At 52.7% G+C, this 17,637-nt stretch overlaps 1 protein-coding gene across 1 annotated transcript; it reads left to right on the forward strand.

The window, feature by feature from the left end:
- Positions 1–1,417: 1,417 nt before the first annotated feature.
- SPRYD3 (SPRY domain containing 3) lies at positions 1,418–17,448 on the forward strand. Its single transcript, XM_084877320.1, has 11 exons — positions 1,418–1,549; positions 2,950–3,096; positions 4,304–4,379; positions 4,879–5,003; positions 5,869–6,004; positions 6,796–6,981; positions 13,996–14,145; positions 14,538–14,595; positions 15,440–15,559; positions 15,648–15,820; positions 16,156–17,448. The coding sequence occupies exons 1-11, from the start codon at positions 1,473–1,475 to the stop codon at positions 16,288–16,290; spliced, it is 1,383 nt and encodes a 460-aa protein (XP_084733446.1). The 5' UTR covers positions 1,418–1,472; the 3' UTR covers positions 16,291–17,448.
- Positions 17,449–17,637: the final 189 nt, after the last annotated feature.

Raw genomic sequence — 17,637 nt, forward strand, 5'->3', positions numbered from 1 at the left:
CTAAGAAGTGCTAAACTAGAATTTTTGGGAACATATAGGTAAAATTGTATACTTAACTAGTGCTCTAAGACAGATTTTATATACAGAGCACTAAGTTAGGTATGCAATTTTACCTATATGTTCTCAAAAATTCTAGTTTAGCACTTCTTAGTTGGGATTCAGGAATCTGTGTTTTAACAACTCCACCAGGTGATTCTCATCATGAGAGAAGTTTGGGAAACACTGATCTAGATCTTTCCGTCACAGAATTGGGGCTCTAACCTAGGTTCTCAATTTTTCATCAACACCTATTTCCAGCATGCCAGTGGTCACTGTGTATGGTGTAAGAGATGATGACTTCTGTTTCATTCAACATTTGTGGATTGTCTATTTATAAGAATAGGATAAATCCCAGTGTCTGAAGTAGCTCACAGGCTAGCAGAGACAGGTCTACACACAGAGGGGACCTTAATAATACAAGTATAATTGTAATAAGGGCTATAAATGAGGTGCAAACAAGATAGAATAAAAATACAGAGGGGAAAAAAACCTCCTGATTTGGAAAAGGGATTTGGTGATGGGAGGAAATCAAGGAAGTCCTCCCCAGAATGGCAATAACACTTTCGAAGGTATTCAATAAATGCTTGTATCCTTCTTCTCTTCACATTATGACTCCAACCCCACTTTCTTATCACACCAGACTCCTTTGTTCCTGACATGCCAAGTGTTTGGGCTTGCGGAAGTTTCACGCCACTGTGCCTTTTGCATTCGAAATTCTCTCCTGGAATGGAATGTCCCCTAGTGAGCAAAAGGTTACAAAAAATGGAGCTCGCCGAAACCGGTTTGGCTCAGTGGTAGAGCGTCGGTTTGCGGACTGAAGGGTTCCAGGTTCGATTCCGGTCAAGGGCATGTACCTTGGTTGCGGGCACATCCCCAGTAGGGGGTGTGCAAGAGGCAGCTGGTCAATGTTTCTCCCTCACCGACGTTTCTAACTCTCTCCCTCTCCCTTCCTCTCTGTAAAAAATCAATGGAGGCCTGCTTCAGGCTCTTCATTTACAAAAAAAAAAAAAAAAAAAAGAGAGAGAGAGAGAGATCGTAATAAGATTCATAAGACTATAGAGTATATTAAAAGGAATCCCCACAAAGCTTTTGGCATCACATCTCGTGCAGACCGCGGCTCAGGAAATACTAGCCAGTATTTATCCGCGCGCTTCTACCTTCTCCGCCTGCCCAGGAGCCACCCCGCTATCGCCCCGTCAGCGCCCAGACCGCCCGGCGCTGCGCGCGCGCCGCCACGTCGCCGCCTCCCACGCCCCGACACCCCGGTTGGCAGCCCCACCCAGCGCTAGGTACCCGGTTCACCGGGCCGCGCCCGACCCCGACTGCGCCCTCCTATTGGCTCCTGCAGATGCCTGTCGTCCGAGGTCGTTTCGGATTGGTCTAGGAGAGTAGTTAAAGGCGGGCCTTAGGGAGTAGGTAGGGCGGGGACCCGGATGTGTGTGGTGGCGGCGGCCGAAGAGCTGGAGTGCGAGCTGAGAGGCCTATGGATGAGGAGGACGCGGCGGCCCCGGTAGGCGGGGATCGGGGGCGGGGTCCCAGAGATCCCGGGTCTCCCCCGGGCCTGAGGCGGGAGGCGGGAGCCCAGGGCGGCGCCTGGCGCTCTTGCCCGGAGGCTTCCCCGGTCGGGACCCTCGCCCCGCGCCAGGCTTGGGGAGGCTGGGCGTCGTCATCTGACAGGCTGGCCGCGGCGCCCCGGGCTCTCCTCTCAGTGGCCGGGCGGGTGGAGGCGGGGCTGGTGCTGCCGCCGCTGGCCGGTGCCACGGCTGCGGGGCTCTGGGGAAGCAGATGCCCCGGAGTCTGGGGCGCCGGCGCTACCTCGGATCAGCCCTGGCCGAGGGAGGAGAGGCACAGGCTGCCCGCAGGTGCTTACCCTTCTGGGCCTGCCCTTACGAAGCACCTACTGTGTGCAGAGCACTGTCAGGCCTGAGGGGACCCCTGTCTCAGGGTTTGGGGAACAGGGAAAGTACCGCACCCTTTTCTCACTTTTGGCTTCCAGGAAAAATTCATTCATTCACTCACTCACTCATTCATTCATTTGTTCGTTCATTCGTTCATTCATTCCTATGTTAGCACCATTGGTGGTTCAAACACCCAGATCATTCTACTACGCTCCATCTTCTCTGCTGCCCTCTGAGTGGATGCTGGCTCTCATCTGAACTGGTGCCACAGCCTCGTCATTCATGGTTCACCACCCCCGCTCCTCTTTTGGTCAGTTCTCCCACAACGGCCTGAATGATCTTTAAGTCTGAATGGCCTTAAGTCCGTATCATTTCCTCGCTTAAAACCCTCCACAGGTTTCCCGTCACACTTGGAATAAAGCACACAAACTCCTCGCTATGGTCTCTAAGGCCTTGATCTGGCCCCTGCCTTCTCGTTTTCCTCTTGTGTTATCTTTCCTGTTTCCTACACATCAGCCACCTGGCCTTTTGTTTCCCTCCCAGGCCCGCTCCCTTCTACCCCAGGACCTGTGTCCTGGCTGTCCCCTGGGCCTGGAATGCCCTTTCTTGGACTTGTAACATGCCTGGCTCCTTCTCGTCCAACTCTAATGTCTCCTCCTCAGAGAGAGGCCTTCTGTAGACAGAGGTCACCCCATGTTCTTGATCCCCTCACTCTGCTTTTTCCTCCAGTGTCTAACATGGTCAGATCTGCCTATGTTCTGGCCTGCCTCCTTACACTAGAATGGAAGCCCTGTTAGAGCTGGAATCCCCTCCATCTCGTCCACAGCGTGTCTGTAGCACCCAGAATTATAAAACGTTTGCTGAACGGAAGAATGAGGACGGAGATTGTTGAGGTCCACCTGGGCAACTGGCTTCCGGTCCAGCGCCCTCACCACATTGCTGGTAAAACAGGCTGAGATGCTTTGCTAAGGGCCCTGCTTCCTTCTCAATCCCTCTCTCCCCACCCACACAGGTTTGTTCTCATGAACAAGATGGATGACCTCAATCTGCACTACCGGTTTCTGAATTGGCGTCGGCGGATCCGGGAGATTCGGGAGGTCCGGGCATTCCGGTATCAGGAGAGGTTCAAGCACATTCTTGTAGATGGAGACACTTTGAGGTGAGTTTAGGGGAGTTTTCCCACATTTTCCTTCGTGTGCCAGATCTTAGAGATGAAAACGGGCTTTTTTTTAGGCAGGGGACTGTCTATCTGCCCGGGGAGGGTGGTGCCGTTGACCGTGGGGGCCTTTCTGCGTGGAGCAGTGTGTGCTGCTTCCCCCTGCACCTTCTTCTGCCCGTGACTCTGGGTCACTCTCCTGTCTCATTGGAAGCCGTCATGTGAGAGGCAGGAGGCTGCTGGGGGTCTCAGGAGTTGCCCAAGCGCTCAAGATTGAGGTCATCCATCTTGTGCAGAGAACAGACTTGCGTGCAGGGGTGGGGGTGGGGTGGATGGTTGAGAGGGTGCCAGGGGTCTCGTTGCCTTAGGTCAGTGGTCGGCAAACTCAGTCAACAGAGTCAAACATCAACAGTACAATGATTGAAATTTCTTTTGAGAGACAAATTTTGAAAACTTAAACTATTGTATATAGGTAGGTACATTGTTATTAACTTAGTTAGGGTACGTGGTATTTTGTGGAAGAGCCGCATGTGGCTCGCGAGCCGCAGTTTGCTGACCACTGCCTTAGGTGAAGAGTGACCATTTCAAAGGCAGTGGAGTTCCTGTTTGGGGAAGGATGGTTCTGTAATGCATCCTGCTCACCGCCTTACAACCCTTTGGGTTGTGCTTTTTCTCCCTCTCTCTCTTTTCTGGCTTGTACCCCTTCCCTGACTCCTTCCGAGCCTAACTCACAAAGTTGTCACTGAAGGGGGGAAGAAAGTAGTGTTATTTAGCCTGGAAACAAGAAAGCTGAGGAGTGGGGACTGAATAACTGTCTTCCAGTCTACGAAGGGCTATGGTCCAGAGGATAGAGACCAGCCGTTCTCCAGCTCCCGGAAGACGGAGCCAGAGGAAAAGGGCCGGAGCTGCAGCAGGAGGGATTGAGGTTAGACAGAGTTGTGAGACCCTTAGTAACTAAGGGAGGCCCTGCTGTCTTTTCCCCCTGGAAATGAAGAAACCAGGTTGCATTGGTCAGGGTGGCTTGGACCCTGATTGGAGGCAGCGGGAGGACCTCAAGTATCTTGTTACGGTGTCTGTGCCGATGTCCTAACGTGTGGCCTAGTGGATTCTCCTCTGTGCGGGCCTTCGCAGGGTCAGGGCTGGAGATGAGGCCCTTCCCCCAACTCCTGGGCTAGGTTGCTAATGGAACTTCCCACTCATTCCTCCTCAGTTACCATGGAAACTCCGGTGAAGTTGGCTGCTATGTGGCTTCTCGACCCTTGACCAAGGACAGCAATTATTTTGAGGTGGGCAGAGCAGGGGGTGAGATCATTACGCTCCAAGAACCTTTCTTTCCTTTTTTTTTTTTTTTTTTACTGGGTTCACAGTGTGGGCCTTTCCATTTTCCGTCAGAGCTGTCCTGTTGGCCTGTTGGCTGGGAAAAGGGCACAGGGTAGCATGGTGCCCAATCTGAGAGAGAGGAGCCCTGGAGTCCTGTCATGCCATCCCTTCAGCTCTCCTGCCCCTCATCCAAGTAGACTTTGATCCATGTCCTTTCCCACCATTAACCCAAGCCCAGCCTCTGCGTCCAGTCCTATCCATTAATTGGGAAGTATTTTCTAAGTAATCACAGTAAAGTAGGCCCCACTCTCCCAGTTCCCCCTCTGAGTGCCCTGTCTTTTTCTCCGATTCCCATGTCTGTTGTCTCTTTGAGCTCAGTCCCCTTTGATGGCTAGCCTCCCTTCCCCACACCAGCAGCAGTTCCCATTCCGATCTGTGCTAACTGCCCTGCTCTCCTCCCTCCAGGTGTCGATTGTGGACAGTGGTGTCCGAGGCACCATCGCGGTGGGGCTGGTCCCTCAGTACTACAGTTTGGATCACCAGCCTGGCTGGTTGCCTGACTCTGTAGCCTACCATGCTGATGATGGCAAGTGAGTTTCCTCCTGCGGAACCTAACCTCCATCCTATGGATTCGGGGGTTAGGGAATCCTATATAATAAAGAGCTAATATGCAAATGGTCATCACGCCCTGGAGCCCTCGAGCTGGGGCCAGGGGTCCTCAGGCCGAGCTGGGGGACCTAAGGCTGCGCCCCCCACCCAGGGGGGCTTGACAGGGGATCTGAGAGACCTGAGGCTGTACCCTCTGCCTGGCAGGGCTTAACAGGGGACCTGAGACTGCCCTACCCAGTGCCAGGCCGGGGGACCTGAGGCTGTGTCCTCTGCCCTGAGGGGTTTGACAGGGGTGGGGCAGGCTGGGTCTGGGTCTCATCCAATGGGGGTGAGGTCAACTGAGTCTGGTTCTCCTGCATTTTCGAAGCATGTGTAGGTGGGCAGGGACTTGACTCTAGGTCTCATGGTATGCCACAGACTCTGACAGGAGAAAGATTTTCATATACATTTTACTAATTTTCTTTCATCACTGATACTTTTATTATACAGAAAGAGCCAATAGCAATATTAAAATATTTCCTCTAATTAATTTCCTTTTAATGTGCATGAATTTTGTGTACTGGGCCACTAGTCTTAGATATAAAGGACTACCTCAGAGTGCCTTTGCCATTCCTTCACTTATCTTGGGGTATTTTCATAGACTTTTCTGATCAGGACAGGAAGATGGCTTACTGGCTACTCTTGGAGGTTTGTAGACTTAGAGGAAGGGTGGAACTTGTGCTAGGACATAGGTAGATGCTGTCACAGGATGACTGGGAAGCAGCAAGATGAGGCCTCAGCTGTTGGCACCGGGAAGAAGTTGAGAGGCTCAGCTCAGGCCCCGTGTCTGTGCTGCTCTGTCCACAGGCTGTACAATGGCCGAGCCAAGGGCCGCCAGTTTGGGTCAAAGTGCAACTCCGGGGACCGGATTGGCTGCGGTATTGAGCCTGTGTCCTTTGATGTACAGACTGCTCAGATCTTCTTCACCAAAAACGGGAAGCGGGTAAGTGGAAATCCCAAGTTGGTTTTAAGCAGTTTGAAGCTGTGTAAGAATTTGTGGGAGTGATAAGAAAGAGGCTGCTGGCTGGCGCTTGCTCCATCCCACCTCCTTCCGTCCAGCCTCAGGTTCTCCTGACATCTGGTGTAGGAGAAGACACTTCCCTGCCCAGGGAAGCTGGCCATTACCCAGATGAAAGATGCAGAGGGGCAGCTAGTGCCATGGCGGATGAGCAGAAATTGTGGGGGACAGAACTGGGGGAGGGTTTTGAGCAGGAACAAAGACGAGAAGATGATGGCCTGGCTATATAAGTTGGAGGTCCTCTTTGGGTTTTTGACTTGAATACTTTCGAGGATATGTCTTTTCTGTGTTTATTTTCTCTGTTTCACTTCTCCTTCCCTTTCTTCTTCAGAGAGAGACTAGAAGTAGGGAAGAGGTGGGATAAGAGCACACAGCAAAGAGAGCCACCAGCTCTGTGCCCAACCCTGGGAAAACTGCTTCCTCAGGCCGAGGCTGAGAATCCCTACTCCCTCAGCACCTAGGCCTCAGCATTTTCCTGCCTCCATGCACACACACGCATAGCAAGTTGAAAGCCTTGTGTTTGCCTTCTAGCTCTGTGAAAACCTTCCTCGGCTAGGAGTACTTAGCAGCTTTAAGTTTTTTCTCGACACCTCTGTTTTTCTGTCTGGCAGCGTATGTGATAATTGTTTTTTGCATCATCTCAGAAGCAGCCTGTGAGAATGAGATGAGCTATGCAAAAGTGAGCCGGATGGCAGCTCCTCTCTCCCCCATTGCAGGTGGGCTCCACCATCATGCCCATGTCCCCAGACGGGCTGTTCCCAGCCGTGGGCATGCACTCCCTGGGTGAGGAGGTACGGCTGCACCTCAACGCCGAGCTGGGCCGTGAGGACGACAGTGTCATGATGGTGGACAGCTATGAGGACGAATGGGGCCGCCTGCATGATGTCAGGGTCTGTGGAACTGTAAGTAAGGGGCAGCGGGGGTGGGCGGGAGGACTGGGCAGGACACCCGTGGGCACATAAGCAGGTCTGAATTGCTTAGAATTGGGGGTAAGGACGGTGTCTTTTGTAAGGTTTGGGGAAATGGGAATTTTGGCAGCATAGCCTGGGGGAGTCTTGACACGATTTTTTAAAATCTGTTTTCTTCTTAGCACTGATTCACTTTCTTCCCATCCCCTTCATTTGAGAGCTTTACTCTCGGAACAAGTAGCAGTTCTCCTTTGTCTTCTTTGGCTCCTTCGGCACCTGGTGAGCCCTGCTGCCCTGCACACCTGCCTTTGAGAGGCTGGGGCTGACTGGGAGGCAGGATGCCTGCATCCCCCGCTGGGCTGTATCACAGCTTAGCTCCCCAGGCTTTCCATTCACTGCTGTGGGGCAAGTGTGGTCACAAGTCCTGCTCATGTGGAAAGGTTCTTTGAGCTCATTTTGAGTAAATGTCAATGTCAATATCTTCTGTTTTCCCTCTACATTCTATAGAGGATGAGACTAGGGGCATAGGAAGGTCCGTGAGAACTCTTGTCAATGCACTGCTTGCTTTTTTATACATCTTGGTTAAAAAGATGTATTCTCTCTCTTTTCTGGCTTGTACCCCTTCCCTGACTCCTTTAGTCTTTTCATGCCTGCTTTAGTCTTTTCTTGGATTTTAAATTTTGTTGGGATGTGTGTGCACCTTCACATCTACCCTCTGTACCTCATGCTAGGTTGGGAGTGAATGGATGCTGAGTCGGGGTCTGGCCCTGGTCTCCAGGGGACTGCTCAGACCTCCCACTTCGAATTGTCCCTCTGCTGCCCCCCTTGCTCCCAGCTCAACCTTTTCTCCATCCTCTGGCCTTCTCACCGCCAACCCAGGCTGTTTTCAAATCAGCCTTTGAGAGCAAAACAGAAGCATGGGGGTGAGGTTGGGGGGTAGAAGTGGATAATGAGCAAGGCCCCCCCTCCTGCCCTTCTGGAGTTCAAGGTGAGTTAAACTCAAGGAAAATGGCAGAAAGTGTGTCGTCCTGCTGCTTCGGACACTAGGGTCCAAGGACTGCTATGCTGTGAGCCAGGAGGCCTTGGATGCCCACTCCTAGGCCCTTTTCTCTTTCTTTTCCACTTCCACCATCATTTTGACAACATCTACAGAGCTGAACTTGGGACTCAGCCAGGGCTGTGTTCCCGCTCTCATCCCTGACCTCTCTTCAAGAGTGTTTTCCTGGCGTGCTTTCCCTGCCTGGACCTGTCCCCACTCTGCTCCCGGCTCCTCCCAGGCAATCTTTTCTAATTGATGCAGAATCCTGTAGACATTTATAAATAGCCTTCATTTCTCTCTGCCCTTCCCCCAACACCCTCAGGACAAGCGTGGAAGATTTTTTTTCTTTCTTAGACATAAGCCGTTACATTTGGCTCTTTTTTTCAGACCCTCCAGCTTCTAACAGCTAGCAGAGTGGGCACACTACTCCCTGAACACTTGCTCCTCTGGAGCAGATTAGGCATGCGCCTCCTGAAGGAAATGTGCCTTTATGGGGTGCATCTTTCTAATAAGGGGACTTACCCACTTTCTTCCATCCCCTGGGCCTCCCGTCCACTTGTCTGTTGATCCCCTCCCTTTTGTGGTCATGCACTGAATTTCTGATCCAGCAATCAGAGGTGTGTCAGTCTGGAGGAGCCTAGGGGAGGTCATTTGGACCATGCCTGTGCCTCCTATTTCTATGTTCAGCACGGCTCTTTCTCCTCTTTGCCTTTCCTGTTTTATCATTCCCCTCTGTGGGGAGCCCTTCCATGGGACCTCAGACCTTTGCTGTGTTGAAGCTTGTTTATCCTGCCCTGGGTGACGTTCCCAGGAGAGCACCCTTTAGAACCACAAAGATTTGGGAGAGGTTTTGGTGCCCCCTAGTCCAGGGTTTCTTAGTACGAAGGCTGTGGGCATTTTAGGTGAGACAGTTTCTTGACGGACAGGATGCTTAGCGTCTCTGTCTCTGGGCATTGTGATGGCCACACGTTCCCTGATACCATGTTATGCTGTTGATCAAAAAATAGTCCCAGAGAAGTGAAGAGACTTGTTCAAATGTTAAAAAGTGAATTAGTACCTGGCCAGTGTGCTCAGTGGTTAAGCATTGACCTATGAACCAGGAAGTCACGGTTCGATTCCGCTCAGGGCACTTGCCTGGATTGTGGGCTCGATCTCTAGTGTGGGTGTGAGGCAGGCAGCCGATCAATGATTCTCTCTCACCATTGATGTTTCTATTTCTCTCTCTCTCCCTTCATCTCTGAAATCAATAAAAAGATATTTTAAAATGTTAAAAAGTGAATTAGTGACAAAACTAAGCCCAGATATTCATTCTTTGAATCCTACCCACTGCCTTTCCACTGCCTAATATGTGCTGTTACCTTCTGTCCAAGCCCACTCTCCTGTCGCCACTCATCTCCCCTCCTGCTGCCCTCTTCTCCTGCCCCCTTCTCTTAAGATGAAGCTGGAGTTCCTGGGCCTCAATTCCTCCTTCCCAGGGATTCTCTTGTCCTTCAGCCAAGGCCCTCCTGGGTGAGTTTATTTGGTTGCCTTGGTATTCTTTTATTCCTAGTCCTTTTTCTCAGTTTTGGAATCTCAATCATCCTTTCTTCTCCCTTTTCACTGGTTCTTCCCAAAAGAAGAGCAAATTCAATTTCTGACCTTTTTCTCTCCAACATTCATTATGGAAAATTTTAAACATACAGAAAAGTTGAAAAAATAGTACAGTGAACATTCATATACCCACTATTTACATTATTCAACAGGTGTTAATTTTTAAAAAAATATATTTTATTGATTTTTTTTACAAAGAGGAAGAGAGAGGGATAGAGAGCTATTGTAGAAACATCAGTGAGAGAGAATCATCGATCAGCTGCCTCTTGCACACCCCCTATTGGGGATGTGCCCGCAACCAAGGTACTTGCCTTTGACTGGAATCGAACCTGGGACCCTTCAGTCCGCAGACTGATGCTCTATCCACTGAGCCAAACCGGTTTTGGCAACAGGTGCTAATTTTCAGTCATGTTTGCTTAATCTGAGTGTCTATAAAGAGTTAGACCTGGCTCCTTTTTTTTTTTTTTTTTAGTTGATTTTTTGAGAGAGAAGAAGGGAGAGGGAAAGAGAGAAACACTGATGTAAGAGTGAAACATCAAGCAGCTGCCTCTAGCACGCCCCCTACCGTGGATTGAACCTGGGCATGTACTCTGATTGGGAATCAAACCAGCAACCTTTTGGTGCACAGACAATTCCCTGATAATGCCTAACCAACTGAGCAACACCGGCCAAGACCTGGCTTTCTTGAGTGGAATTCTTCCCCTGCTTCCTGTGGCCTCAGCTTACCCTCCTTCCTGGAACTCTGAGGGTGTTGGAGTGTAGCTGCTGCATTGCTCAGGAATGGGGGTGTTATCCCTCACCTCACCCATGCCCCAAAGCCTCGCACATGAAGGTAATGAGTAGAGGATGGGGGCGGTTAGTAAAGCTTGGAGATTAGACTCATTCTGTCTTTTCTTTGTTTTCTAGTCAGAGCTCCTTTGACAACTCCATAGTGACGGGGCAACAGCTTTGATACACAAAGGGGGGTGAATGAGGCCCCACCCTCCCAGGGGTCCTTCATGGCCCTAACTCAGGAGGGGACCATGTTGGGGCCTGAGCTGGCTGGTGGGGAGCATGTTCTTGGTTCCTGTTTCAGCTCCTCTACGCCCTCAGGGCACTGAGCCTTTCATTGCTCCTGTCAAGAGGGATTAGGGCTTCCGCTGGCAAGAGGAGGGCAGATACCAGCAGGGAGCACAAGCTGAGAAGTGCTATGGTACAGGGAGAGGGGGGGTGCAGTAGGCTCTCTGCATTCGAGTCTGCAGCCTCCACTCTGGCATTGAATCCACCTGTTGGCCTTTCAAGGCTTTGGTTGTGTTTGGAGGGACACATAAGAGGCAGGGGGGTATGAGAGCCCCAAGGAAAGGGTTCCCTCTACCTCCACCAAAGGTATAAAGGAGCATTCCTGCAGATTGGGCACTGTCTGAAGAGAAACACTGGGAGGAGGACAGATGGTCAGTTGGGGCAGAGTCATCTGGGAAGTGGCCATCTGTCTTGGGAAAACAGGACTTGGTGCTGAGAGCCTAAGGGCCTGTTCCCTTTGGACGTAAAGGCTGAGGTGAAACATCATTTCCTAATTTGTGATCGGCATGTCCAGTCTGCCGCAGCTTTGGGGTGACTATTAATGTTTAGGGAGCACTAATATGTTGGCCTGTTTCAGTATAACCCCCATTTCTGATTTAGGGAAAGGCAGAAATGTGTATTGATCACCTACTGGGTGTCAGGCTCTGTGATAAGCACTTGACACTTAATTTCGTCTTCTCACCTATTTTTAGAGATGCAGATAGTAGTATCCTGATTTAACTGATGAAGAAACTTAGGCTTAAGGAAATGCTCAAGGTTAGTGGCCAGTAAGAAATAGGAGTTAGGATCTGAACCCCGGTCTGATTGATTCTCTTTCAAACTAAGGCATCTGAGGCACAAATAAAGGACCAGCATCAGGCTTTACAACTAAGACTCTCCTCTAGGTGCCTAATAGCCCTAGTCTAAGGAGGGGAGGAGTGGATTGAAGCAAGGATGGTCAGGAAGGCCAAACTTCCCCTCACTCCATCCCTTAAGTTCTCTGAGAAGGTTCTGGAAAGCTTGGGGGGGACTTTGCCCAGGAGCAGGTGAGTGGATCCAAGAGGACCAGATGAATTGGGGTGGCTTCTGTCCTGAGGGGTGGGTGGCACCTCTCTTGAAGAGGGCACATTGTGCAGGGGTCTAGTCCAGCAGGCCGTCAGCAGTCTGCCTGAACTCTGTGAGTGCCTGTTAGTGTGTTTTATCTTCCTGGCCCTTTAGCGGAAGGCTGTCCATAGACGAGTCTGCAGCGCTGCCCTTCTCGGGGCTGAGCTAGAGGGAATGGTTGGATGGGCTTTCCCCAAGGATCAGGGTCTGGATCCGCTGTCTCTTGGCTCTGGGAGTGGAGAACACTTTGCTGTCTACGCTGAGGCCAGTTGGATGGAGTGGGTCAAGGGCAGCTGTGGAGTCTCCCACCCAGTTCTGCAATGCTGGGTGGAGAGGGTGGTCTGGGGGCAGCTCGGACTGGGTGGGATGGAAGCTCATTAGTGTGCATCAAGCTACAGCCCTCCCGGCTGTGGGGAGAGGTGCAGAGCAGGAACCCAGGCCAAGCAGAGAACACGCAGAGGACCATGAGCAGAATCTAAACAGTGTGGGTCTTAATCAGTGTCCAGAAGTCCAGCAGGTGACGCAGGGCACCCCGCTCTGGTGAAACAAAGCGGTGCGATCGACGTGTGGAGAAGACTGGGCTAGAGCGTAATGCCCTGGCTGCAGGAAGGAGAGGAGAGCCGGCCTGGGTGTGGGTTTAGGTGGTCTGTACATCCCTGGCTTTTACCCTGACACCCGCCCCCACCCTGCCTCCAGTTCTCTTTGGCGAGAAAGGGAGGCTGGGCTTGTGGTGGCAGGGCTTTGGGAGCCCAGAGATAAGAAGGGGACCAAGTCCCTTTATTTCCTCTCTGAAGGGGATGCCGAAGACAGGCTTCCTTGTTGTTGCCGGTGAGCACAATCCCTTTCCTGTTCAGGCAGGTGCTTTGGTGGGGTGAGAGGCCAGTGTTCCAAGGCGTCCAGGAGTATGTGAAGGAGGTCCCCAGGGAAAGTGTATTCTTCAGGGCTGGAAGGGTGGGAAGGTAGAAGAAAGTCTTAAGGGGCAGTTTGGCTAATGAAAAAGGGATTAAGGAATCCCAGGCGAGGCTGAAGGTGGGGGGAAAGAGGGAATGGAGTTGAGTCATAGTTCTGTTATTACCATGGCGACTGACAAATAAATCCTCCCAGATTGGAGTTGCCACCCCATCATGCCCAGGCAGGACCATGGTGTACTGAAGAGCCCTTCAGTCATCTCCCCTCTCGTTCCCTCTCCACACCTTTGCTCCAGCTTCGAAGAGCCACGAGGGGTCCTAGCTGGTTTGATCCAGTGGATAGAGCATGGGCCTGGGGACTAAGGGTACTGGGTTCGATTCCTAGTCAAAGGCACATGCCCGGGTTGTGGGCTTGATCCCCCGTAGGGGGCATGCAGGAGGCAGCCAATCAATGATTCTCTCTCATCACAGATGTTTCTCTCTCTCTCTCTCTCCCTCCCTCCCTCCCTCCCTCCCTTCCTCCCTCCCTCCCTCCCTCCCTCCCTCCCTCCCTCCCTTCTTCCCTCTTTCTTCCTGTCTGAAATCAATAATAGATAGATAGATAGATAGATAGATAGATAGATATATGCCACGAGGGGCTGGGAACTGGAAAGCTTGTCTTCCTAGCTTTGTTCTGCTGCTCCCCTCCCTCACATTAAATGAAGGAGGAGAGATGTCCTTTTGAGTTCTCTGGCACCTCCCTGGCCCCAGCTACAAACAGCTCTGTTTGAAGTCAAATAAAACAAACACCTTGAGAATTATTTCAGTTCAATCCCAGACGGAATTGGCTTCTGAGCTTCTCTCCCCTCCCCCGAACACCTGGCGTTGGCACCTTACCTGTCCCCATTAGGCCCTCCATGAAAGTGGCCAGGTCTCCTCAGAGCCTCGTCTTCTCTTCGCCTTTTCTCTTGTTCAGGGTGTACCTTTCCCCGCAGGGCTGTCCAGGGAAGTGATGATGTATCCTGTGGTTCCCAGCACTCAGCCATCCGCACTGCTGTGCTGTTCTCCCTGTCTCCCCCAAAACAAGGCTCAGTAGGCAGGCAGGTGCAGCATTCTGCAAGGGGCTCAGCCTTCTCGCTCATGCTGCTGTCGTTGCTACCCTGGCCCCATCTCTCTTCTCCCATGCCTGCCCAGAACACTAAGGCCCACATTGTACCTCTAGGATCTTTTACCTTTCAGCCAGGGTTTTTTGTCAGACACAGGAAACTGGTCCCCAGATGGCCTTGGGACCAGGTTTCCAGGGCGGTGTGAGCCTGTCTCCTTATCCTCCTCCCCCACTCTTCCCCGCAGCTGCTGGAGTACTTGGGCAAGGGCAAGAGCATCGTTGATGTAGGGCTGGCCCAGGCCCGGCACCCACTGAGCACACGGAGCCACTACTTCGAGGTGGAGATTGTAGACCCTGGAGAGAAATGCTACATCGCCTTGGGGCTGGCCCGGAAGGTGGGCACGAGTGCTGCTTTCTGCCTGTGGAGCTGCTCAGCTCTGGGGCTTTTGGGATGGGGCTGGGGATCCTGGTAAATCTGAGACAGAGCCTGGTTGTGTGTGTCTGCTGTGTAAGGGTACAGACCCCAAGTGACCCTAGGACTGCGAGTGTTGTGACTGCATCACATGCACTGAGCCCTGGGTGTGGGGTGGGGACAGCTTGCAGCCCAGGCCAGGAAAGCCAAGAACCCTTCTCACCTTCCCTGCTTCCCCTGCAGGGGTGAGGCTGCAGGGTGGTGAGCAGCCGTCTGGCTTGTAGCCTATTCCAGAAGACTGAAGGTTCAGATGCTACCCCCTCCTGTCCTCTTTTGTGCATTGTACACAGGTTTTCTTTCTTCTTTTTTGTGCAGGATTATCCCAAGAACAGGCACCCTGGCTGGAGCAGAGGGTCTGTGGCTTATCATGCAGGTGAGCAGGGGCTGCCCTGGGGAAGCTGGGGTTGAGAGATGTAGAGACTCAGGGACATCCATTTTCCTGGCCCCCCACAAGTGGCCTCTCCTCCAGCTTCTGGCTGGAGAGCTTTTCCCTGCTGTCATCTGCTTTTCTTCCAAACTGCTTTCTCCTCATCTGTGTTTTTCCTCCAAGCCCTAAAAGCCCGGGGAGCAGAGCCAGGGCGGGGATCTGGGCCCAAACTGGACATTCCAGGCCTCTGAGTTGGCTCCCTCTGTGCCCTTCCTGCAGATTCTGCATTTTCTTTTTTTGGTCATCTTGATTTCCTTTGGAGCTTTCTTTAGAAAGAACAAACCGGGAGCTCCCGGTCCCACCTGGCTCCCCTCCCCTCTGACCAGGTCCCTGAGGACTCTCCCCCTTAGCTCTTGATATGGGCCCTCATTGTCTCTCTCTGTATTTTTTAAAATATATTTTTATTAATTTCAGAGAGGAAGGGAGAGGGAGAGAGATAGAAACATCAATGACCAGAGAGAATCATTACAAACCCCCTACTGAGGATCAAGCCCGCAACTTGGGCATGTGCCCTGACTGGGAATTGAACCATGACCTCTTGGTTCATAGGTCAATGCTCAACCTGAGCCACACCGGCTGGGCTCTTTCTATTTTTTAATCTGGAGCCCTCCTCCTGCTTCTGTCTCTACATCTTTGTTTCACCCGTCTTCCCCCTTCCTCTGGGTCAGAAAGATGAGTAGGGAAATATCAACTTCAAGCAGGGGCTGCTGGGTGTGTGTGTGTGTGTGTGTGTGTGTGTGTGTGTGTGTCAGCCCCTCCCTCACTGTATGCTCTCCTCTCCCTCCAACAGACGATGGGAAGATCTTCCATGGCAGTGGTGTGGGGGACCCCTTTGGGCCACGCTGTTACAAAGGGGACATTATGGGCTGTGGGATCATGTTCCCGCGGGACTACATTCTGGACAGTGAGGGTGAGTGGGGTGGGGCAACCAGGCTGGTCGGGTGGAGGGTGGAGGGTGGGGGCCGTACTCCAGGAGTTCAGGTTTTCTGGTTTCCTAGGTGACAGTGATGACAGTTGTGACACGGTGATCCTGTCCCCGACTGCCCGAGCTGTCCGGAATGTCCGGAACGTTATGTACCTGCACCAGGAAGGGGACGAGGAAGAGGAGGAAGAGGAAGAGGAAGAAGATGGGGAAGAGATAGAGCAGGAGCATGAGGGCAAGAAGGTGGTGGTGAGTGTGGAGGGTTTGGGGTTGGACTAGGGTTCTTGGGCCTGGGCAAGGGCTGGTGTTGTTAGGAATAGAAAGTGGAGCCAGGGGAGGGAAGAGGGAAGGCCTGGCTGTGGGTGTGTCCTGTTCTGAGGCATTGGGAGTGACGAGTTGCTGAGACTTGGTTTCCAGCCTTAGGACGCCCTCTTGTGGTCACTTCTTGGATCATCCCAAGTCTCTCCTAGAGCGATGCTGGGGTTTGGCAGTGAGTGGGGTTCAGTCCTGTGTAGCTAGCTGGTACATCCTCAGAGAATAGGCCAGAGCTGCCCGCTCCATTCTTCTCCCACTCCCCCCCCCAGGTGTTCTTTACTCGGAATGGCAAGATCATCGGGAAGAAGGATGCTGTTGTACCCTCTGGGGGCTTCTTCCCCACCATCGGAATGCTGAGCTGTGGCGAGAAAGTCAAAGTGGACCTGCACCCCTTGAGTGGCTAGGGACTTTTCTCACACGCCGGCCCCTTCTCTCTCTCCTGTCCCTTCACAGGACCAGGTGCCCAGTTCCTGACTTCCCTGAGGATTTCTTTACCTGAGGCCCCAAGGGTGTATCGTCACTCTGCCCCTACCAGGTTAGGCCCCTGCCAAGCCATTCTGCACCCATGTTTCTGACCCGGTGCCACCCCTATCATCAGTCCCTGGGCCCTAGTCCCTGGTTGGACGGGGCAGACCCAAACGTAGTGTTATATCTGTGGGCCCCACTGCCCCCACTGCCCATGTGTGCGGAGAGGAGTGAGCACCTGCCTCAGCTGCTGTTTGGGCCTGAGGCTCTGCAGAGGGCGGAGCAGACAGCCCCTCCCCTATTTCCCACAGTATTTCTTCTTGCATTTCTTTTGTGTTCCCTGTCCTCATCATGGGAATCAGTTGCTGCTATCATCTCCTGGCTGGGCCAGGGGGCCCTCTCTCCTTCCACTCACTGCTGTCCCTCGAGTCTCTGTCCTTTCTCCTGAGAACCGCTTTCTCCCTCACCACCTACCTGCTCAGGCACCAGAGTTCCACAGAAGCTCAGTCTCCGACTCCCCCAGCCGGACACACAGAGATGGGTGTTTAGCGGTGTGAGAGAGGGGCTGCAGGCGGGGGGCAGAGACCGAGGCCTTTGTTCCCGTCTCCCCCTTGCCATCCTTCGTCTGCCGGTGGCCCCCTTGTGTCTAGTTCCCTGGGATGCAGGCTGAGCATGCCTCTCCTGTGGTAGAGAGGGCCGGACTCGTGCCCTCACGAGGGTCCCCACGGGTAGCTGGACTCCTCCCCCTTCCTCCCTGCTTGCTGCCTGTGCCAGTTGTCCGTTTTTGCTTCAGTGTTTGATTCTTGGTGGCATGTCTCCCCCCACCAAGACCTCCTGTCTCCTAGCCCCTTGACCTCTGACCCCCTCTCTATACAGTGACTTCTCCTGGGAGGAAGCGGGAGCAGGAGCTGTTGGCCTTGGTTTGCACAGAGCGGATAGGGCTCTGGGGAAAGGGGGGGTAGCTGTTGTGCTGCTGGGGCTGCCCCGTGGGCCCTCCCTTCGGTCCCTGCACTATGATGTATGAAATGTATGTACAGACAGAGATGTTTATACAGCCAATAAAGATGGAGTTTCCATATTTATCAGCATGGCCAGGACACAGGAGTCCTTTCCAGTGCACAGGGCCGGGGGACAGGGCTGAGGTGGGGGCAGCCAAGGGCAGCTTGCTCACTAGGACTCGTGGACCAGCGTGAGGCCCAGGATGGGGCTGCGTGTGCTCCGTGGACCTGGCTCTCCCACAGGCACGGCCCCGGGGAGACGTGGGCTTTGCCCTCCTGTGAATAGAC

This window comes from Pipistrellus hanaki (genome assembly GCF_964339955.1).
Source record: "Pipistrellus hanaki genome assembly, chromosome: 3".
Lineage (NCBI taxonomy): Eukaryota > Metazoa > Chordata > Mammalia > Chiroptera > Vespertilionidae > Pipistrellus > Pipistrellus hanaki.

Coding starts and splice junctions, on each gene's coding strand:
- SPRYD3 (XM_084877320.1), top strand. CDS start 1,473: ATGTGTGTGGTGGCGGCGGCCGAAGAGCTGGAGTGCGAGCTGAGAGGC. Junction 5,004..5,868: donor TACCATGCTGATGATGGCAA/GTGAGTTTCCTC, acceptor CTCTGTCCACAG/GCTGTACAATGGCCGAGCCA. Junction 15,560..15,647: donor CTACATTCTGGACAGTGAGG/GTGAGTGGGGTG, acceptor CTGGTTTCCTAG/GTGACAGTGATGACAGTTGT.